General features: G+C 61.6%; 2 protein-coding genes across 7 annotated transcripts in view; both read left to right on the top strand.

Annotated features, from left to right (window-relative positions):
* The window catches only part of NLGN3 (neuroligin 3), a 42,492-nt gene extending 27,299 nt beyond the window's left edge, over positions 1 to 15,193 (top strand). For 3 of the 5 annotated variants that reach the window (XM_055727516.1, XM_005440008.3, XM_005440009.3), the window contains 5 exons: positions 686 to 745; positions 3,479 to 3,628; positions 5,303 to 5,488; positions 11,244 to 12,033; positions 12,437 to 15,193. In XM_055727516.1, coding sequence (XP_055583491.1) covers positions 686 to 745; positions 3,479 to 3,628; positions 5,303 to 5,488; positions 11,244 to 12,033; positions 12,437 to 13,274 — 2,024 coding nt within the window. In that variant the 3' untranslated portion in view covers positions 13,275 to 15,193. The remainder of the gene's footprint in view (positions 1 to 685; positions 746 to 3,478; positions 3,629 to 5,302; positions 5,489 to 11,243; positions 12,034 to 12,436) is intronic. The other 2 variants (XM_055727517.1, XM_005440010.3) reach the window with 1 other exon arrangement.
* Positions 15,194 to 19,057: 3,864 nt separating this feature from the next.
* Positions 19,058 to 22,297, top strand: GJB1 (gap junction protein beta 1). 2 transcript variants are annotated; one of them, XM_005440007.3, is made up of 3 exons: positions 19,058 to 19,317; positions 20,508 to 20,623; positions 21,300 to 22,297. In XM_005440007.3, exon 3 carries the CDS (start codon positions 21,312 to 21,314, stop codon positions 22,149 to 22,151), a length of 840 nt encoding a protein of 279 aa, XP_005440064.1. In that variant the 5' UTR covers positions 19,058 to 19,317; positions 20,508 to 20,623; positions 21,300 to 21,311; the 3' UTR covers positions 22,152 to 22,297. The 2 variants fall into 2 exon arrangements, with proteins under 2 accessions (XP_005440064.1, XP_027662282.1); XM_027806481.1 differs by lacking the exon at positions 20,508 to 20,623 and having other exon boundaries at positions 19,061 to 19,317.
* Positions 22,298 to 22,371: the final 74 nt, after the last annotated feature.

Here is a 22,371-nt window from a genome sequence, read left to right as displayed (position 1 = left end):
CACAGGACAGAGCCAGGCAGTGCAGGGGAGCACCTGTCAGAATGGCTCCCTGCAGCGTGCCATGGTGGTCCGCGCTGTGGCACTGGTGGTTTGTGGCTAGCTGTGCCAGGCACAACAAGGGGCCATGCACTGCGTGGGGGTGATGGGCAGGACCCCGGTTGGTGGTCAGTGGCCACCAAGGGGAACCCTTCTTGTGGGCTCTGCTGGTGGTAGGGGGATGGTTGTCCCTGGTGGCAGCAGAGCTGGCAGTGGGAGAAGGAGCCTTGCCACCGCGCAGGGAGCCGAGGGTGCACGAGCAGGCGGGGGCCAGGCTGGGATGCAGGAGGATCAGTGAGTGCTTTGAGAGGCTGATCTGCCTCCAGCGCTGATGCTGCCACAGGCCTGCTCTCCTCCTCCCCGCCGCCCCGGCACTCCCTGGGGAGGATGTGGGAAGGGGTCCAGGTGAAGCAGCATCCTGGCGCAGCTCCCAGGGCAGTCCTGCCCGCACCCTGCGCCGCCCTGGCTCTGGGAGAGGTGCAGTGTGAGTAGCCAGCAGTGCTGTGGGGCGCAGGCCTGGCCCCACCATCTCTGCTATCATGCTATTTTTGAATTCTCTTTTGTTTTTTGTTTTGTTTTGTTTTGTTTGTTTTGTTTTTGTTTCCTTTTGTTTTCCTTTTTGTTCTGTCTCCTCGTGTTTGGTCCCTAGGAGCCAGCGCTAAGAAACAGGGCGAGGACTTAGCGGATAATGACGGTGATGAAGACGAAGGTATTTCTGTGCTCGAGGCTGCCACTGCATGACACGCAAAGCAAGTCCGTTTGCCCGCCATCTGCTGCCATCCCCAGGGAGCCCTGTGTGTGTCCGTCTGCTGTGCCGGGCAGCTGCGCGGGGCGGGGGGCAGGCTGGCCAGCTGTGCAGGGCACCCAGGTCCTTCCTCTCCTCGGGATGGGGGGGAAGCTCGTGGGGTTTTTTTGCTTTAGGAGAAGTGTGCTCCTGCTCTGCTTGAGCGAGGGCAGGGAGTAAGCATGGCAGCTTGGGAGGAGAGGAGCCCTTGGGCACCTGGGCCCATTTCACCCCAAGCCCGGTCACATCCCACCTCCAGCCTCATCCCTCCGGAGTCGGTGACATGCAGCTGGGAGCCAGCGACCTCCCCCTCCACCCTTGCCTGGCCCTGCTGTGGGCATCACCACAGGCTGGCCGTGCCAACAGCTTAGCACCCTTGGTACCCACAGGGTACCTGGCCATGCCCAGGAGACCCGAGGTCTGCTTGGACATGGTTTCTGGTAACTTCTCTCCTTCTCCACCCAGTGTGAGCAAGGTCTTGCTTGCAACCAGAGTATCAGCACCAGCCCAGGCACAGCAAGTGGGCTTTCGAGCAGATGTGATTCTAGATGTACACCAGGGCTAAGCAAGCTGCAGAATAAGCTAGCTTTAGTAAAACAAGGTTGTTCATCTGCAGGGTATGGAGTCGGTGTGTTTGACTGCATGGATTTGAAGAGGAGGCAGGAGAAAGGGTCAGCCAGGGTGCAGCCCTAACATGCCGAGGACAGTAAAACCTCATGGTGTGCAGGAGTCCCAGGGCAGCTCGAGCACAGCCTGGCAGATGGTGTTTAGGATCTGGGAAACAGATGAAAAGCTTTTTCCTTGGCAGTACCAAAACCCTGTTGTTTTCTCCCACTAACCTGTGCCCCAGGATCTCTTGTACCAGGGCATAAACTGGCATTCAGCCTAAGTGACTTGACTGTGCTAAATGCCCGCACACTAAAATGTTCTGCAGCAATTAGGAGCCATTTATTCCCTGGTACATCTCCACACATCGCTGCCATTCTGCTGTGAGGATGTCCTTTTGTGTGTTGGTGGGAGCATGTGGCAGGGAGGAGAGGACACGGGCGCAGGCACCAACGTTCCTGCCCTTTGCATTTCAAGCAGGTGGCCAGGTGGCCCTGGGAAGAGCTGTCTTGCCATAGTTCTGCTGCATGGGCGATGTCTGTCCCAGAGGAGCCACGAGTACTCTTTGCTCCCCAAGTCTTTGCATTTGCCTGGCTGCATCCTGGTGACAGGAAAAGCCAGCGCAGGTTTTGCCATATCCTCATTCTTCTGGAGGGAAGAGGTTTTCTGTATGGGAAGGAGGCCACCTTTAGCCACATTGCGGGCCACAGGTGCAGGTGGGGATGGACAGAGGTACCCATCAGCCTGCCCTGTAGCCCCCTGCGATGGGCAAGCCGTGGGGAGGCATGGACATGCACAGGGGTTAGGTGGGTGCGAGGGAGCATGTCCACCCTGGCTGGGCATCCCCACTGCGTTGGTGTGGCTGCGCCCCAGGAGTCCCAGCCCTGCAGGGACCACGATGGGGACTGGCTGCTGGGACAATGTGGTGCACCAGTGAGGGAGGAAGGCAGGGAGCAGCGGCTGGCTGGGGCAGCTGAGGCCAAGCAGCCCCAGCAAGCAATGCCAGCCTGCCCAAGCAAGGTGCTGGGTGCGTGTGAGCACAGGGGAGGGCAAAGTCCATCGGTGCTGGCTCACCAGCCCAGGAGAGGGCATGTGGGACCTGGCACTGTCTCCACAATGGGCGCAGCTCCCTCCTCTGTGTCACATGGGCAAGACGTACCAAGAGCCGAGCACGGGCATTCTTTCCTCACACCAGGGCTTGGTTCCATGAGGGACCCAAGGCCAGTGGGGCAGAAGGGGCAGGATGTCCCCCAGGCAGGGCCAGTTGAGAGAGGGAGCATGGCTGCTCCCTGTCCCCTAGGCTCCCACTGTTCTTCCTCCCCGGCCATCGGGGTCTCATTCCTCATCCTCACTCCATGCCTCATGCCCTGTCCTCGTCCGGACACCGTGCTCACCTCCCTGACACGCACACGTGCACACACTGTCTGCATCATCACCATGTCTGTGTCTGGGCACTGGGGTGCCATGGGTTCATATCCAGGCAGCTGGCAGGTTTCTGCCTTCCCAGGGGGATGGGAAGTGGGGGACGGGAGAGTCAGACATTGGAGCACCCACCAGTGCCCCCCCGCCTTCCAGGTCCTGCACACCCCCATCCCTGCCCCCTGCAATGCCAGATTCCAGGACTCCCGGAGCCGAGGGCTTGGGTCCAGACAAAGACAGGACATGAAGCTGCATCCTGGGGCTAGACTTTGCAACTCCCACCTGCAACGGAGGTGCCACTGGTCTGACTCCCACATGCAGCCAGAGCCCGGCTCTGAGGAAGAGCAGCAGGGTCCAGCCAGCATCTCATCTGCATGTGCTGAGACCCCCGAGGACACAGCAGTGTGGGGATGGCACGGTGGCTGCTGCCATCCGGAAGGGGGCTGGTGGGGTTTGTTCAGTGGTGGTCGGCTTTGGAGGGCCACGCTGTGGTCCCCAGGAGAGCTCTCAGTTTGGCTCCTAAGCCCCCTCCCTGGTCCTGGCAGCTGGCATTGCCCTCGTCCTTGGTCTGCCTGTCGGGCAGGGTGCGGCGACCACCGGTGGGATCCTGTGTTTAACTGCCTCTCCTTCCAGACATCCGGGACAGCGGGGCCAAGCCAGTGATGGTGTATATCCACGGTGGTTCATACATGGAGGGCACAGGGAACATGATAGACGGCAGCGTCCTGGCTAGCTACGGGAACGTGATTGTCATCACCCTGAACTACCGCGTTGGAGTGCTCGGTATGGGCTGGCCAGCGTGGGCTGTGCTGCTAGCATGGCCAGGCGGCGGGATGAGTCCCCATGGCCAACCGGGCTGGAAACAGCTGGGAAGGGGGTGGTGGGGGGTGTGGGGCCCAGCAGGATGGGGGCTGCACTGCAGGTGCTGACCCTGCCCTCTGCCCTGGCAGCCAAGCTGGGTGCCACGTGGCATTGCCCCCACTGGGTGGCTGCAGCATGGTCTGGCTCCTGGCACCAGCCACCCCCCCCAGGCTCATTTACACAACCTGGCTCAGCTGAAAGCAAATATTGGTCTGCGGCTAAATAAATAATAAATGTGTTTACCCAGCATCTCCTCCTGAGAGGGCTCTCCCTCCCTGGCCACCGGCTACCTCCAAGCCAGCTGAGCTGCCAGGACCCCCACAGCCACCCACCACGGCCTGGCTGTCTGCAGAGGGGATGGCTGAAGGGTGCCAGGTGCCGTATAGAGGAGGGTGGCAGTCCCATTTTTGTGAACACTGATGACCTGGAGAGGCAAAATGGGGACACGGGGTCAAAAGGCAGTGTGGTCCCCTGCCTGCTGCAGCAGAAACCCCCAGGAGCTGGGACACAGGAGGTTTGTCTAGAGCATCACTGCTGCCTGCCCTTAGCAGCAGGGAGAACAAGGAGTGCAGAAGTTTGGGGAGAGCTCCTTCCCAGCCAGACTGCTGGCAGGGATGGCTCTCTTCCTTGCCATCCAGCCTGGCACAGTGCTCTCCCTGGACAGCTGAGTTCCTGGCCAGTACCTGGGGCACCATATCCCTCCGATGGCCTTCAGACCCCATAGTCTCTTGGGGAAGATGGCAGTTACCTGCTTTGCAGTAAAAACAAGCCTATTCAAGTCCTTTCAATATTAAACATCAGGCCTTTAAGATGGACAGGTGCAAATTTAAAAGACTTGTCACAATATGCAATAAGACTTTAATGGTGCCATTGTCATCTCTGTTGAAGTGGTGCAGCATGCCCAGCAGAGCACCTCCAGTGCTGGAGCAGCACCGGTGCCGCTCCCTGCCTGCCAGGGTTATCCACCTGGATTTTGCTTTGGGACATGATTTTGGCTTCCTGCTTTGAGTCAAAGCAAATGAAACACTGATAACTTATCTTGGGTGTTCCCTTTGTTATTGAAAGCATTTCTCAGCATCATCCTCACTGAGAGACTTTGTATTTTAAGCTGCAGTCGGTTCCTCTCTGCCCAGCCCACCACCTTACATTTATAGAGCCTCCTCCAGGCCACGCTAGTCCATGGAAAGCATTGGCTGTGCACGCACTCAGCCTGCCTGCAGCCACCGGGGCTTTTTCAGCTTTCCTTGGAGCATGAGTGAGACATCTTGACTCGTTATTAGCACAGGTGCTGGTATGTGTAGGACAGGGCTTTGTGCCCATCACCCTGTCACTGCTTGCAGTCGGCTGGAGAGGCTCCCCGGGGCTTGCAACTGCATTCCCAGCCTTTTGCCTCTCTGTGCTGTGCAGAGGGTGGCTGGAGCAGCTTGGTGGTGTCCCTGCTCCAGCTCAGAGCTCACAGGACTCTCTTGGTAGTGGAGTCTCTTGTTGTTGTGGGACAGGGTCCCACAGAAGCTCCCCTAGGCCTGCGGAAGGGGAGTGGGAGGTCAGGACACCCCCTGCTTCCTCATTCCTAACCAGGCTCCCCTTGGCCCACAGGATTCCTGAGCACAGGGGACCAGGCTGCCAAGGGCAATTATGGGCTGCTGGACCAGATACAGGCCCTGCGCTGGGTCAGCGAGAACATCGCCTTCTTTGGGGGAGATCCCTTGCGGATCACCGTCTTCGGCTCTGGCATCGGTGCCTCCTGCGTCAGCCTGCTTACCCTCTCTCACCACTCTGAAGGTAGGTGCCAGCTGTGCCCAAGGATGCTGCAGCTGTGACAAGCACCTTGCTAATACTAACCCAGGGAAGGGAGCCCACCCGGGTACCACTGGCCACCCTAGCAAAGTCAGGGCTGCTTTTTAGTTAGTCACTGGTGAGAGCCTGACCCAGTGCTGGCAAGCAGAACCTTTTCATCATGGGCAGGGAGAGGCCAGCAGCAGAGCACGTGGGAGCCAGGGATGGAGCTGGTGCTCTCAGTGTGTGGGTCTGCAGCCCAGGGCCAGCACCTGGGTGTGGGAAGAGGTGGGGACCCTTGGGCGGCACCCTACCCAGGTGCCCAGGCTCGCCCATTTGCAGGTGTGGAGGGGACATAGGGCATCATGCAAGGCACCAGAAGCATGGATCTCAGTGCTAGGAATAGAGGGGAAGCCAGACCTGAGCCTGGGGAGGGATGGAAGGTCCCATCTTGTGAGACTGGGAGAGCTGAAGTGCTGCGACGAGCAAAACACGGGTGAAAGTGATATGGTTGGTATCTGTTAATATAGCAGAGTATTTACTCTAGATAAAGAAAGGCGTTATTTACACTAAAGCTTGTGTTGGCATAAAAGCAAATGCATGTAAATCACCTGTAAAGACATTTACGTTGAGCACTGGGGGGGGTGGGGAAATAACCACTGGAGTAAAGGTGTTCTCGATAAACTTCCTAAAGGAAATTGCAGGAGCAAAGCCTGAACTGGATGTGGTCTATAGGGGACCAGCCTGCCAAGGAGTTGGTCACAGGGGCTTTATATGAGGGTGCAGCCCTCTTCCAGTGCTGTGTCCCCAAGGATGGTGCAGGGAAGAAGGGAACACAAATGGACAGTGGACACGAGACTGAGACTGGGACACACCCAAAATTGCACTTGAAGCCATTGCAAAGAGCTGCAGCCCTGCTCAACAGCATGGGAACCGCACAGGAATGAAGGAGACCTTCAGAACCTCAGCAGGGCTGATGGCATGGCAGAGGGTGTATGGGAGGAGCTGGTGCTGGCCAGGCTGCCGGCAAAGTCAGGCAGCCTTCCTCCAGCCCTGGGAGCTGTTGACGGACTGATTGCCCCGATATGGAAAGCAAGAGTGATCTCAGCCCTGGCTGCTGCGAAGGTGGCTGCACCAGCTCCAGCATCACAGGCTGCTTGGTAGTATACTGGTAGATGTGGGGGTCTGCAGGTGCTGTGGGCAGCATGAGGCTGGTGTTAGGTGTGGTGAGAGCTGGCAGGACCTGCGCTCATGGTGGAGAGTGAAGGGCAGCACCCTGCTGAGCCTGGACATGAAACAGGGCTCATAGGATGCTGGCAGTTCACCATGGAGTCAAAGGCAAACCCAAACCAGCTCTCTTCTCCCAGATTTCTCCAGCTGCCCTTTTGGTTAAGCTTGCCTGATTCCAGCAAACCGCTTGCCCTGCAATGAGCCCATCCCCATGCAGAGACCCGTCACCGTGCTGGGCTCTGATTCCCACTGATAGCCCTTCCCCAAGGATGAGAGTGGGGCTGACAGGCTGCCACATCTCCATACCATGCCTGCTGCCCATCAGTCACAGCTGGATGCCAGCCTTTCCTCAGATGGACCAGGGAACTGAAGAGGAGAGGCTGAGACATGCTGCTGTGGCCCATGGATCAGAGGATGCAGAGGAGCTCCAGACCCTCCTAGGTGGTGGGATATCTCAAGCGGGCTCTGGAGCCCACCAGTGCTCCACGGTCCCTCTGTGGCAAACTTAGCACCAACCCACCCTGTGCAGGGTGCTCCTGCTCCTGGGGCAGCTGCTCCCACTGCTGGGCTCCCCTTGGTGCCGCAAGGACCAGAGATCTGAGGGATGCTCTGCTCCACAGACCTGACAACAGAGGCATGTCTGGACCTGGTGGGCAACTGCTTCCTTGGGAAGCTTGGGCACTTCCACATTAAGTCCATGGTGGTCCCTGGTCTTCCACAATTGCCCTGCAGCCTGCTGGCTCTGCTGTCACTGTCACCAGTGCCCTGCCATGTTTGAGTAATGCAGGGAGAAACAAAAAGACAGGTGAAACCAAAGTGATACAGCCCTGGCAGCATGTATGGAGCTGCTGTTGACTGCTCAGGACCTGTCTGTTCTGGGTCAGCCCTTTCCCTGCCACCCCAGGGCACTCAGGATGCTTGTGCTCAGTCCATGCTCCTGCATGAGTGACTGGTGCCTGAAGTCAGCGCCACTGTCATTCTGCTCCCCCCTTGCCAGCCCCTGAGCAGGATCCTTCTCAGCCTGTTGCTTCATCCTCTTCAGGTGACTTGAACAAATATTAAAGGGTATTAGACTACAGTAAGCTCAAGAACATAGAAAATACGAGTTATACCTACAGAGCCGCTGCCGATGGTGCAATGCCAGTGGAGGGAAGCACCAGGGCTGCCCTCACTGGCCTTGGGGCTCCTGGGGTAGGATTCCCAACTACCCAGAGCCATGCAGGGCAGGCAGCAGCTCTCTAGCCCACAGGAGGAGATGCTTTTGACAACTGAAGCCAGAGGTTGCTTCACTTGTCTTAGATGGTATATTGAGCAGTATGTAGGAAAGGAGCATGGGTAGGTCTTTGCAGACTTGTTTCTGAGCGGTGGGCAGTGCAAGGGATGTTCTGCAGCTGCAGGGGCCCATCAGGGACCATGCTGTCCCTGTGTGGATACCCAGGGCTCTGCGTGCCCTCCTGCCCTTGCACAGGCACCCTGGGCAGCGTGGGCACAGGGGTGGGGAGTCTTTTATAGAATGAAAGCTCCTGCAGAAAGAAAAAGGATTTTCTCTGCCCATACTGAGTGTGAAAAGCCAGGGAGGGGATGCTGGGTGTAATGCATTCGTGATGCTTCTTAGGGTGCTCTTCTCCATCACAGGAGTGCCTGGGAGGGAGGTGGGGATCACAGGGAGGTGCTCTCTGTGCAGGAGTCTCCTTTCTGGGGCTGGGTGCTTCTGGCAGGACAGCCCCAAGGCTGCAGACTTTTTTTCAGCCAGACGGTGACAGCTCTTTGGAAGCAAGACATGTGCGTGGCTGCCCAGGTGGCCCCAACCTCTTGTACAGGCCCAGAATGGAGGGAGCAGCATGGAGAGAGGCTGAGGTTGGATTGGAGGGGCTGCTCCCTGACTTTCCAGCCATGAAAAAACCTGTCATCCAGTATAGCACTTTTTAGGTGACACTAGGCTTTCTGCCACTAAGCCCTGCACCTGGTGCACGTCCTTTGCCACCCCACCCGGCCCCAATGCCAGTGGTGTGGTCCCTGCTGCATTGCCAGGCACCCTCGCTGCTGTGGCAGGGGAGCTGCTGCTGGCTGTAAATGCCATGAGGTGGAAGGGGAACACTCGGTGCTGCTGACAGTGTTACATCAAAGCAAATGGCCATCAAATGACCTCAAACCCCACCCTGTGCCAGAGCACCTATCTCCCCAGGGACAGGGCAGCCAGCTCCGGAGCACAGCAGGGGAGTTGTGCTAAGATGCAGCCTGCAGACCAGGCGGGTTTGTTTTTATCGCATCAAAATAAAACTCATAGTGATCAAGAGCTATTAATGAAGCTGCTAATTTGTGCCTGCTCTGCCAGGTGCTGTGAGAGGCAGACACTGGAGGCTGGTGCAGCACACACTGTGTCTGGCTGCCAGGGAGACCCGCAGCTCCCCTGCCAGCCTCAGCCCTTGTAGGTGGGTTGATTCCTCACCAAGGACCAAAATGCTGTTTCTTTCCCCGGGCAGCCATGCCGCTGCCAGGCAAACTTCTTGTGCTTCCTTTGCCCTATCTCCTGCTCCATGGGGGCTGCTGCCCTTCACTGCCAGCTCCAAGGATGCTCAGACTTCAGCTGGACAAGGCAGCCAGCACTCTGCTTTGAGCAGGGCTTGGCGCAGACAACCCCAAAGGTGTTTCCAGTCTCAGCTACTGTGCAAAGCAAAGGGGAAATCAGGAGCTGGCAGCAGCCTGCAGCACTGGGAATCCTCCGGCAGAGCCCTGGTCCCACTGCTTGGCTCCATTGTGCTGTGACAGCCAGCTCTGCAGGCTGCATCGGTACCCTCACCTTGAGGGGAACAGGCTGGGAAGGCAGAGCTGCATCTTCCTGCCTGGCCCCAGCAGGCTGGAGGGTTCCAGGCTGAGCTGCAGGGTGGTGATACATCCCTGGGGTGCTTGCTGGGCTTCAGCTGGGTGCTGGCATGGAGGCGGAAGTCTGGGCTCTCACAGACTCGTGGGTCCTCCTGTGTCAGGACATGGCCATGGACGTGGCCGTTGACACAGCGAAGGGGCTCCATCAGGGACATGCCCAGCTGTTGGTGACACCAGCTGCCTGTGCTTCCCCAGGCAGGGGCAGGCAGGAACAGAGTCCAGCCTGGTGGCTCTGTCTGTGAAGTGATGCTGCTGGTGGGGAGCAATAGCTGCTACTGGGACAGCATCTCCTGGGAGCCAGGGAACCCCCATTCTGGCTCTTTGGCATGTGGATGACAGCCCAGAGCAAGCAAGCCCATGGCCAGTCTCCAGCCTGTAGGCTGGGTACAGCTTTCTAGGGCACCAGGAGGTGACAAACAGAGCTTGTGACTTCTCTTTGTCCCAGCACATGGGACTGTACGTCAGGTACTTGGCAGAGCAAGGGCTGTGCATGCAGGCAAGAGTGATGGACATGGTGGCCATGAGCCAGGAGACTTGAAACGCTTCTGCTGAGGGAAGGTGCGCGCTGCCCTGCAGAGCGGCACAGCCTTGGCTGTACAAGGGTCTCACGCAGGTGCTCTGCATTTCAGGGGGGCAGGGGCAGCCCCATAGCCACCAGGCTGCTGCGTCAGCACCATCCAGGGACGCCTGAGACAGTCCCTCATGGTGAGTGAGTGCCAGAGTCGTCCAGCAAGGGTGCAGGCAGCGCTCAGGGTGCAGGAGAGGGCTGGCCGAAAAGCAGGGACCCCAGGGTGCACCCCGAGCCTGGCTGCCTTTCACCACCCCGGAGGCTCCGCTTCCTCACCGCCCTTTGTATTCTGAGCACAAGCTCCATTGACATGGGGCTGGAGCGCAGCCACACATTCCTCCGCCTGGGCCAGGGCCTTTGTGGCCCCGTTTTCCAGGGCGAAAGTCCACTCCCTCTGTGTTCCCGGTGGCAGAAAGGCCCTCTTTGTGCATCTGGCAGTGTGCTCCTGTGGGGCCGGATTGGCACCGAGCAGCCCCAGCTGGGCAGGAAGCAGCAGGGAGGGGGCCGGGGGACCTTGACAAAGCAGTGGGGTGGGATGTGCAGGGTTAAGTGTCCCTGAGCAGGCGTTAACCCTCCTGCTGCTGCCAGCCTTCAGCCTGGCTGCTCAGTGAAGCTGGTGCCACTCTGGGCTGGAGGATGACACCGAGCCGGGGGCAGCGTGTGCCCCTCGGGGGCTCAGGCAACGCGTCCTGGGGCGGCTGGGACTGCACAGGCTGCTCGGCAAAGCCAGGCTGCGGTGTAGCCATGGCACCTCTGCTCCCTGCACCGGGACCCAGGGGTGCCGGACCAGCCCCTGCAATGGGATCCTCAGAGGCTACAGAAGCCCTTGGTTGCTCCCAGGAGCACCTACTACGTGCCCAGCTGTCACCCTGCCACCCTCGTGGTGGCCCTGAGCGGAGCCCCCCCTGTGAGCCAGGCTCAGTGGGCAGCACAGCCTGGGTCAAGGCCAGGCGCGGGCTGGAGCGCTGCGTTCTTGCAGGGGTCCGAGGGCATCGAAGCCTTCTCCACACTACAGCGCTGGGGTGTTGGAATGGTGCTCACTCTGCTGCGAGCTTCCTCCGCTCCTTGCCTGTCTTGCAGGTCTCTTCCAGAGAGCCATCATCCAGAGCGGCTCTGCGCTCTCCAGCTGGGCGGTGAACTACCAGCCTGTGAAGTACACCAGCATGCTGGCCGACAAGGTGGGCTGCAATGTGTTGGACACAGTGGACATGGTGGACTGCCTGCGGCAGAAGAGTGCTAAGGAGCTGGTGGAGCAAGACATCCAGCCGGCTCGTTACCATGTGGCCTTTGGGCCGGTAATTGATGGGGATGTGATCCCGGATGACCCAGAGATCCTGATGGAGCAGGGCGAGTTCCTCAACTACGATATCATGCTGGGGGTCAACCAGGGCGAGGGGCTGAAATTCGTGGAGGGCGTGGTGGACCCTGAGGACGGCGTCTCGGGCAGTGACTTTGACTACTCAGTCTCCAACTTTGTAGATAACCTGTACGGCTACCCCGAGGGCAAGGACACCTTGCGGGAGACCATCAAGTTCATGTACACGGACTGGGCTGACAGGGACAACCCCGAGACACGCCGCAAGACTCTGGTGGCCCTCTTCACTGACCACCAGTGGGTAGAGCCGTCGGTGGTGACGGCTGACCTGCACGCCCGCTATGGCTCTCCCACCTACTTCTACGCCTTCTACCACCACTGCCAGAGCCTGATGAAGCCTGCGTGGTCCGACGCGGCCCACGGGGACGAGGTGCCTTACGTGTTCGGGATCCCGATGATTGGCCCCACAGACCTCTTTCCCTGCAACTTCTCCAAGAATGATGTCATGCTCAGCGCTGTGGTGATGACCTACTGGACCAACTTTGCCAAGACAGGGTGAGTGGGGATGGGTGCTGTGCCTGGGGGGTCTGCACTCACTGCAGCTGCACCCCTTGGGAGCATGCTGTGGTGGGGGGGTGTCATGCCTGGCTTGGGGCACTGAGCCCACCCGTGCCCAGCGGTCTGTGTGCTGTGCCTTCACTGGGGTCAGGGCATCAACACACAGTGAGGGCTGAGAGCGCAGCCAGCCCCCAGGACAGGACCCAGCCACGCACAGGGGTTGGGAGGCTGGTTGGTCGCGGGTATTGTGGGTTAGACTTGATCCATGCAGGACCTTTTGCCAGCCCACCCTGTGCCACCACAGGCAAAGGTCCCACAGTCTCCATCTCTGCGTCTGGCTCTCCCTCCTTGCCTCACCAGCTTTTCCTGGTGGTAGTTCTGTTTTGCCTGTGTTTCACAGGGACCCCAACAAGCCTGTCCCCCAGGACACCAAGTTCATCCACACCAAGGCCAACCGGTTTGAGGAGGTGGCCTGGTCCAAGTACAACCCCCGTGACCAGCTGTACCTGCACATCGGGCTGAAGCCACGGGTACGTGACCACTACCGGGCCACCAAGGTGGCTTTCTGGAAGCACCTGGTCCCTCACCTGTACAACCTGCACGACATGTTCCACTACACCTCCACCACCACCAAAGTGCCGCCGCCTGACACCACGCAGAACTCCCACATTACCCGCCGGCCCAATGGCAAGATCTGGACCACCAAGCGCCCCGCCATCTCACCTGCCTACAACAGTGAGAACGGGAAGGAGAAGTGGAGCCCGGAGCAGGAGGCGGGCACCCTGCTGGAGAGCCCTCGTGATTACTCCACCGAGCTGAGTGTCACCATTGCTGTGGGTGCCTCCCTCCTCTTCCTCAACGTGCTGGCCTTTGCTGCTCTCTACTACCGCAAGGACAAGCGCCGGCAGGACACGCACCAGCAGCCTAGCCCCCAGCGCGGTGCCGCCAACGACGTTGCCCACGCGCCCGACGAGGAGATGCCCTCCTTGCAGGTGAGCCAGGGGCACCACGAGTGTGAGGCTGTGCCGCCCCACGACGCCCTGCGCCTGGCCGCTCTGCCCGACTACACCCTCACCTTGCGCCGCTCTCCAGATGACATCCCGCTCATGACCCCCAACACCATCACCATGATCCCTAACTCGCTGGTGGGGCTGCAGACCCTGCACCCCTACAACACCTTCACCGCTGGCTTCAACAGCACGGGGCTCCCGCACTCACACTCCACCACCAGGGTATAGCTGCCCGCCACCGGCGCACACGCATGCACGCACGCACACGCAAGCAGCAGACACTGGCAGAGGAACCGGCAGGGCCAATGGAGCCCCCGGACAGAGGGGCAGCGCCCACGGACAGTGTGGCACTGAGCCCGGAGTTCTGCGGGGTCCTGGTGTGGCTGGATGCCCCGCTCTCCCCCGGCGCTTTCTTTCGTTCCTATCTAACTTTTGAGAAGTGCTTTGACTTTCCTGGCTCCCAGCCAGAGGGTCCCACGGGTTGCCCCGGGGTGCCGATGGGGTGCAGGGGGGACACAGTGTAGCCCCTGCGCCCACGCACCGGCACGGGCAGGCATGGGGGACCCTGCTGGCAGCGGCCACAGGGCTCCCTGCACCGGGGCTGTGCCTCCCCATGGGGCGATCACATCCCCAGCGCTCCACCTGCTGAGCACCCCGGGACTGATGAGGAGCAGGGCTGGATAATGCCTCTCAGCCGGTGCCCAAGCATCCCCTGGCAGCTTGGCATCCCGAGTGCCCTCGAAAAGGCTCCTTCACCGTGTCCAGAAGCGGCCCCGGGCCATGGTGCTATAGGCAGAAGGAGTGGGCAGGGTCCGGGGATCCGGCCTCGTGCTGGGTGCGGGCGCTGGGGCCAGTGCCGGCCTCAGGGACCCCGGGGACCCTGGGAGTGGGGCCCCGGGCTGGAGACTTGGCACTTCTGCCCCTCTTTGCGCTGCAGAGAATCTCTTTTGTGTCAGTCGTTTCTCTTTGCAGAGACGTTTTTTAAGCAGATCTTTAGTTCTTTACACACTAACGGAGTCGCCGCGTTTTGTCCTTTGTAAAGATTTTAAAACCAAGTGTTCTTGATATAAAATAAAAAGCCAGTTAGAAGCCAGCGTGTGCGCGCGGTGCCAGCCCCCCACGGCCCCCACCTGCCGCGGGCGGGCACCAGGCAGGGCACTGCCTCCTGCGCCGCGGGGCTGCGCTCTTTTGTATTTTTGATATTCTCCCTCCTCTGTCGCCTGTGCCCACGTATCTCAGCCAAATAGCCTACCTGATGGCCCGCCTGTGAGCACCCCCTACCCCAGCCCACCCCGCTGCCCCACCGGCCAGTGCCACCCACTGCCCTGCCTGGGCATCACCCGCTGTGAGCACCATCTGCCCACCCCTATCAACCCAGGGCAATTCCCTCTCCAGCACCGTGTCCCAGTGCTCCCCACACTGCCCTGCTCCCCGGGGAGCATCCCATCCCTTAGTCACTGCCCCAGGGCCACGCTGTGCCCTCCCAGCCTGCGCCACTGCCTGAAAGCAGAGTCAGCGATCTGCAGCCTGTGGCAGGGGTGGGCAGCTGTGGGGCTGGTAGCAGCAGGGTGAGCCAGGCACCGACACTGACTCTGCCTCCCACCTCGCTTCAGCTGGGGCCTTTTGCCCATCACGGGGTGACCAGCTGGGGCTGCAAGCACCTGCCCTGGCGCTGGGGCACTCGCTGGGCTGGTGGTGGCCACCGAACCACACGCAGCTGCAGATAGCATCTCTCAAGGTGAGGGGCTTCAGTGTGGCTGGGTGTGGAGAGGCTGCTGCCTGGCATCCCACAGAGGGCACCCAGTTTCAGTGCCCCCCTCCCCCCCCCCCCCCCCCCCCCCCCCCCATAGTGGGCGCTGGCACCCAGGGCCTGGGGAGGCAGGACGAAAGGATGGATCCTTATGGGGACACCAAATGTCATCCCTGTGCAAGACGGTCCGGCTGGCAGACGCTGCCCGCACTGGCGGCCGTGACGCACCGGTGCCGGCTGGCCCTACTGCCTGGGGCCAGCGCACCCCTGGCCCTGCACCCTGCCCTGGCCCCCAGGCAGGGCTGAGGGTGAGGATGCTCGTTGGAGAATGTATTTATACCCTGTCACCCACGCAGAGTAACAAATTCCAAATAAAACAGAAGTGGTATTTTTAATAGCGGTGTGTCTCGCCTCTTCTTGGAGCGTGCAGGGGCTGGGGGCTCCCCAACCGGGTGGGGTGCCCTGTGCTGGCTCAGAGCCACTCCAGCCATGGCTGTGCCTGCTGGCAGAGGGTCTGGACAGTCCCCGTGTCCTTGGCACCCACCCCACAGGGGCAGCAGGGGGACCCCCGTATCACCCCGCCAGGTTGTGGTGCTGGACCCCCAGCACAGCACAGATGCAAGCCAGCATCATGCGACCCAGGATTGCCAACACCAGCTGCCACAGTGGGGGGGTCCCCACATGCCCCCAGCCCTGCTGGGCACCCTCCCAGCACTGGGACCCCATGTGGCACCTCATCTGCCCCACAGCCCCCTCCCACTGAAGCCCCCCCCCTTTCCCAGCCCAGCTCCCTTCCCCCTGCTTGCCAACCAGAAAAGCTGCTGGTTTCATTTCTTTTTAATGTAATTTCAACTGGAGTTGCCATGGAAACCAGGCATGGGGCCTGAATCGCCTCCAGGCAGCGTGCAGGCAGCCGAGCCAGGGCCGAGGCCCCAAGCCAGGGGGGCCGAGGGAGGAGGGGGGGGGGGCAGGCAGGGGACAGGCAGGGGGCTGCGCAGGGAACTGAACGGGGGGGTGGGGGGGTGGGGGCGTGGGGTCTGCCCTGCTCTGCCAGGGGCCCTTGCAGCTGCAGGGCCACTGGCACATAGCACCATGCTCCAGCCCCTGTGCCAGACCCCCGGTGCTGCCCAATGTGGGGGTCTCACAGCCCCTGGCAGCCAGTGCCCTGTGCACTGGAGCTGCAGCACACGGCAGGCAGTGTGGGCACAGCCTGGGATGGCAGCATGGGGCAAATGGAGAAGGTGGGGAAGATGCCAAAGTCAGGCAATGTGCTGTGCTGTGCCATGCCGTGCTGCCATGGACAGGGATGTTGCAGAATACCTGGGACGGGCAGCAGCAGAGCTGAGCCACAGCAGGGCTCTGATGGGCTGATGGGACTCCTGCCCAGGACACAGGGCTGCCTTCCCCTGGGCTTTTCCATGCCGATGGGCAAAGCGGCTTCTTATGTCCTCAGCATTCCAGGCAAGGGATGGTGGCCCACCCTGCAGCCCTCATCCAGTGCTGCCCCGAATGCTGGCCCATCTGGTCCGACTATGCAGCAGCCCTAGGACCGCAGTCCCGGGGCCCTCCCTTGCAGCCACAGGTGCCCCTGTTTAGTGACTGGCTGCAAAAGGAACCAAGATGAAAAACCCACATCAGGCCATGGGGCCAGGTTACCATGGAAATGCTGGTGCTCTGCAGCACAGCTCCAACAACAGACATCTTACCATGGTGCTAGCAGCAGGGCCAGCCCTGCCTGGTGGCCAGTGGCCCATCCCAATGATGGACCAGCATCACTGCCAACTGGCCACATTGCAGTGACTAGTGCCCTCTTGAAGGGGAGAAGACTTTCTGCCCCAGAATAGGGGCTTACCATGTCCTTCTGTCCCCCCTCATCCTTGCACGGCCCCAGCTGCCTGCTGTCCCCATGTGCCAGCACGGTCACCCCAGCTAGGACCCCAAGGGCAAGCTGGTGACAGACAACACGTTTCTGTTATGCTACTGCCCTTGCAAAACTCCCAAGCCTACCATCTGTCCAGGGTGTCCTTGACCACCAGCAGTGTTTCTTTAGAGACCTGGCAAAGCCCAGGGGACGCTGTCCCAGAGGATACGTGCAGTTCACATCTGTGTGACGAATGTGGGACATCCTCAGCGTCAGGGGACAAGTGTAGGCCTGCTGCCAAAGAAGCATAAGGGAACTGAACTGCAAAGGTGTCCCTGGCATGGGGAGGGGGTGGAGGACCTGTGCCTGGCCCCTGCCTGCTCCAGGAGTCACAGCCAGCAGGAGGGCAGCGATGCTGCTCCATGCAGCAGCAGCACCAGGACAGTGTCTTGGTCCTGGTCCCTGCACCCTGACGCACCCAGGGCATAGGACAGCAGACCCACAGGCAGGCAGGACAAGCTGTTATGCCACGCGCTGCAACCCCCTCTGCCCCATGCTGCAGCAGCACAAAGGATTTCTGTGCTCACCCATTACCAATGACCTTCCTGGCAGGGCTGAGTCAAACCAGAGGGTGTTGTCTCTGCAAGGGCAGCAGCCTAGATACAGGGACGCCTGTGCTGCTGTCAGCCAGAGCCTGGAAGCCTAGCGGCCCCTGCGCTGCAGTTACCATCCAGGCTGGTGGCCAGGCTGAGACACGCATGTGGACACCCCTGCCTGGGGCAGGATGGCGGGGGAAGGGGGGCTCAGAGAGCCTGCTCTGCCAGCACCCTTTTCCTCCTGGCAGCAGAGATGTCTCAGTGGTGGTTGGAGCTTGATTTCCTCCATCACACCAATGCAGACTGCTGGGCTGTGAGGTCCCTGACCCCAGCAAGGTGCCAGCAGCTGCGTCACACACCCCCCCACCCCGTCCCACCATCCGGATGTTGGCTCAGCCCTGCCCTTCTCATCAGCTCGTCTGCGCTCGACGTGCCCACGTCCTCGAGCTCCTCACTGCAGCTCCGGACACCCAACTAACCTCACAATTAACGTCATTAACAAGGAGCCCGTTTCTGGTCCGCGTGGTCATGCACGGGGCAGCTCTCTCACGGCGGGAAGCGGCGGCGGCTGCCCCGCGCCCCCCGCCCCTGGCCTGCGCAGCACTGCCGCCCAGCCCCCGGCCCTCCCACCGCTCCTGCTGGGATAACCGGTCGGGCACCGGGCTGGCCAGCAACGCCCCGCGTTCCTCCTCCCTCCTTCCTGGTTGTTTTATTTATTTAATTACACTTTTAGGTGGGTTCCCACCCGCCGAGCCCCGCCGGGTGCCGCCGAGCCCCGCCGCCCCCGGCCCGGCCCCGCAGCGCCACCTGCCGCCGCGGCCGGGCGCAGCGACCACTCCTGTGCTGCCACCGGCAGCACCCCCTGATCCCCGCCTGGCTCCCAGTGCCCCCCCACAGACTAACCCCTGCAGCCCCCCCAGCGCTTCCCCCACTTAACCTAGCCCGCACGCCACTCTACCCCCGGCCCCGCCCCCCGGGACCCCCCAGCTCCCCCCGCTCAGCTTGATCCCCCTTAATCTGCCCCCCGACACCCTACAGTGCTCCCCGTCTGCCCGCACCCCCCGCACCCCGCTCTGGGCAGGGCCCTCTCGGTCCCGCGTCACGTCGCGGTCCCCGGGTGCGTGGCCGGGGCGGTGCCGGCGGCTGCGGCCGCTCCCGCTCCCCGCCGGGCGCTGCTGACTCAGCGGGCGGCTTATCGCGGGCCGTGATTGCGGCCCCGGGCCGGCCCCACCCGCCCCGCACCCTCGGGCCACCCGCGGCCCCTCGCTGCCCACCGCCCCCACCACGCTGCGGGGGAACCCCCCCGCCGTCCCGCACTGCCACCCTGCCACCGCCATGCAGGGGCAGTGGCACCGCTGCCAGCCCCACGCAGGGGATGATGCGCGGGGTCCTGCAGCACCCCCAACCCACCCGCCCCCGCCCCGGGGCCCCAAGACGCGGGGCAGGGTCGCCATGTCCCGGCGCACCGCGACACCGCACCGGGTACTGGGCGGCGAGACCTTGGAGCGGGCCGTTAGCCGGGTTAATCGTTGACAGGCTGTTTGCCTTCCCCGGCTGCACTTTTACACGTTAAATCTGGGTGTTCGTGGCTCCCCAGGGACCAGCCGGCAGCCTGCAGCAGCGGATCAAGGTGCTTTGGGTGCTAAGGGTGCCCAGAGCTGTCCCCCGGGATGGAGAGCGGGGTCCCACCACAGTGCATGTGCCTGGCTTGCAGGGGTCCTGGCGGGGAGGATGCTCACAGCAGGGGGACGTGGCCAGGGGGACCACAGAGCTCCCATGGGGACCATCCTGGGGGGCTGGCCCTGCCTCAGTGCTGTGGTGGCCCCTGGGCTGTCCCCAAGGGATGCTCAGCTGCGGCAGTGGGTGCTGGTGGGTGCCTCAGCGCTGTAAGTGTGGGCTGGGCATACCTGCAATGTTTACCTGGTAGGGAGCAAGTCCTGGAAGGAGTGAGGCTGTTTGGGAGGGGGCGGGTAACGTGCCGGAGGGCAGTATAAAGTCCAGGGTGCTGTGCTGGAGGCTGAGGCCACTGTGCTGCCCAAGAACTTTGCCTGTCCCGGTGCTGAGGTGAGAGCCTGGTGTGCATGGCACTGCTGTGGGGGTGGTCACCTGTCCCCCGGCTGGGGGGCACTAGGGGGTCCAGAGTGGGGGCTACAAAAGGGCTCAGCCGTGGGCCAGGGAGGGTAGAGTCAGGGCTGCTGGCCCCAAGGGGGGAAAATGGGACAAGGAGCAGAGCGTGGTCTGGGCACCAGCTGCCCTCCCTGTGGCTTCACTGAAGAGCCTTTGCCCAGCACTGTTTGCGCGGCTCCGGGCACTTGCACCCTGGACTAAGGGGTGGAGGTGGCATTCGGGATGGCATTGTGCCCACCACCCTGCGGGCCCCCAGCTGGTAGGTTTTGCTGGGTGTACTGCTCCCCATCTGAGACTGGGGACAAAACCTGAGGGACATGTTACCCAGCCAGCAGGGTTGGGGCACAGCACAACGGTGTGGCTGGGACGCCAGCCCTGTGTGACACGGGCACAGGGGGCCTGCAAGCACAGGGGCTGTTGCCCCCACCAGCGTGTCCCACTGACTGTGCAGCAGTGTCAGTGGCCCTCTGTTCCAGGAGAGGAGCACAGCTCCCGTGGTACGTGGCTCTCAGCACTGAGCACAGCCCCCATTAGCGCACAGTGTCACCCCGGCAGGCTCTTCCGTACGTTCCCAACTGGACAAAGCACGCGCAGGGCAGCTCCAGTGCCTTCGCAGCCATCGCTGCTGGCACCAACCCCCCAGCAGCAGAGACTTGAGGGCATGGCAGGACTCATGGGGGCTAAACCCAGCACACCCAGCCCCACGGGTCCCACGGACTGCTCACTGCCATGCTGGGGAGCAGCAGACCCCAACTCCGGTCACGGCACCCAGTGCCATCCATGCGGGATGGGCACCCAGCTGGGCTCTGCCATGCGTCCTGGGGAAGGGACTCCCAGGCACCCCACATGGCTGTCCAGCCTGGTGATGCCTGCGGCGCAGGTCCCACCAGGCAGAGCGACAAGCACCCGGTGGCTGGCGGTCGGGGGGGGCTGTGGCCACGGTCGGCGCGGGGTGAGGTGGGAGCGGGTGCAGGGCCGAGCAGCGGGAGTGCAGCACACAGGCACTTTGTTTGGCCGGGGTGGGCGGAAGTCAGGGCGTTGGATCTGAATGCTAAAGTGTGTTGTTCAGGGGCCGATAAAGGCCCCATTGTATGCAAATAGTTTATAAAGCAGCATATGACTTCCAGCGCAGGGCAGTGGTGGATAGAGACAAGGGCAGGCAGAGCAGAGCTCTCCTGCGGGAGACATGAGACGTTAGAGGGGCCATTGGGGGCAGCTCACGAGGACCCTTCCTCACCGGCAGGTATGTGCTGCCGGGACCCTCCACACCAGGGGCAGCCGGAGAGCAGGTCCCAGTCCCCCAGCCTCGTGCCTGGGGTGGGAAGCAGCTCCTGGGGCTGCCCGGTGCTGGTGGGTGGCCCCAGTGGGGTGGGGGTCTATGCTGGGTGTGCAGGGACCACCATGCAGGGACAGCTCCAGGAGGGTGGCAATGCATGGCTGCACAGGGGGTCACCCCAGCCTGGGGCTCCCTGGCCCCACTCCTGCGGGGAATGGGGGGGTGAGGGCAGTGAGGTGCTGGTGTAGAGGAGTCCATGGAGCTTCTTGGGTCAACTCCTAGCCAGAGGGCTTAGTGCTGGGTGCTGATCGGGGGGTCCCTGGGGAAGTGTGAGAGCTTCACCCCATTGCCTGTGCAGCTGTGGATCAGGATCCCCGTGGCAGTGTGGGGCAGTAGGGCAGGAGCAGCTGGCACTGCGGGGTCTCCTGTCTGCTCCTGCCAAAACACTGCCCTGAGCCATGTCAGCAGCAGGAGCCACGCTGCCTTCCTGCCATCCATCCATCCTGCTGTCCACCTACCAGGGCTGTGGCGGCCAGTTGCTCCTGGGTCCCTCCTGCTGCTGCCACCAGGGCCAGGATGTGGTGGCTCTCAGCCAGGGGCCCGTCCCGCTCATAACACCATCTCTCGTTGATCGCTCCTGCAGACGTGAGGAACAATGAACTGGGCCGGCCTCTACACGGTGCTGAGTGGGGTGAACCGCCACTCCACCGCCATCGGGCGCATCTGGCTCTCTGTCATCTTCATCTTCAGGATAATGGTGCTGGTGGTGGCAGCTGAGAGCGTCTGGGGGGATGAGAAATCCGCTTTCACCTGCAACACCCAGCAGCCTGGCTGCAACAGTGTCTGCTATGACCACTTCTTCCCCATCTCCCACGTCCGTCTGTGGTCCCTGCAGCTCATCCTCGTCACCACACCAGCCCTCCTCGTGGCCATGCACGTGGCCTACCAGCAGCACCAGGAGAAGAAGCTGCTGGTGCTGACAGGGCACGCAGACCCCAAGCACATGGAAGAGGTGAAGAAGCACAAGATGCGCATATCAGGTTCGTTGTGGTGGACGTATGTCTGCAGCGTGGTCTTCAGGCTACTCTTTGAGGCCGTGTTCATGTACATCTTCTACATGCTCTACCCGGGCTACCAGATGGTGCGGCTTGTCAAGTGTGAGGCTTACCCCTGCCCCAACACTGTCGACTGCTTCATCTCCCGGCCGACCGAGAAGACCGTCTTCACCGTCTTCATGCTGGTCACCTCCGGCATCTGCATCATCCTGAACATGGCGGAGCTGGTCTACCTGGTGGTGCGGGCGTGTGCCCGCCGAGGCCAGCACCACTCCAACCCCTCGTCGGGGAAGAGTTCCTTCTATGGGCACAAGCTCTCCTCTGAGTACAAGCAGAATGAGATCAACCAGCTGCTGACGGAGCAGGACGGCTCCCTCAAGGACATGCTGCGCCGCAACCCCGGGCTGCAGGAGAAGGGCGACCGCTGCTCTGCCTGCTAGGGCTAGAGCCACTGGGGGCTCAGCCCTTGCCCCCGCCCCACAGCCCTGTGCTGTCCCTGCCCTATGGAGAGCATCCCCCAGGCGCCGGTCCAGCCCTACCGGACAGCCAGAAGGGCATCTCGGGCCATTAAATCTCCGTTCTCAGGCGCTGCCTCCCTCCTTTCTGCTCTGGCCAGGACATGCTGGGGGCTGGGGTGTCAGTGTGGGGTGCCTCCCCCTG

The sequence above is a fragment of the Falco cherrug genome, chromosome 15 (genome assembly GCF_023634085.1).
Source record: "Falco cherrug isolate bFalChe1 chromosome 15, bFalChe1.pri, whole genome shotgun sequence".
Lineage (NCBI taxonomy): Eukaryota > Metazoa > Chordata > Aves > Falconiformes > Falconidae > Falco > Falco cherrug.
Note: the sequence above shows the minus strand (reverse complement) of the source record. Positions and strands in the feature narration are given on the sequence as shown.

Coding starts and splice junctions, on each gene's coding strand:
- GJB1 (XM_005440007.3), top strand. CDS start 21,312: ATGAACTGGGCCGGCCTCTACACGGTGCTGAGTGGGGTGAACCGCCAC.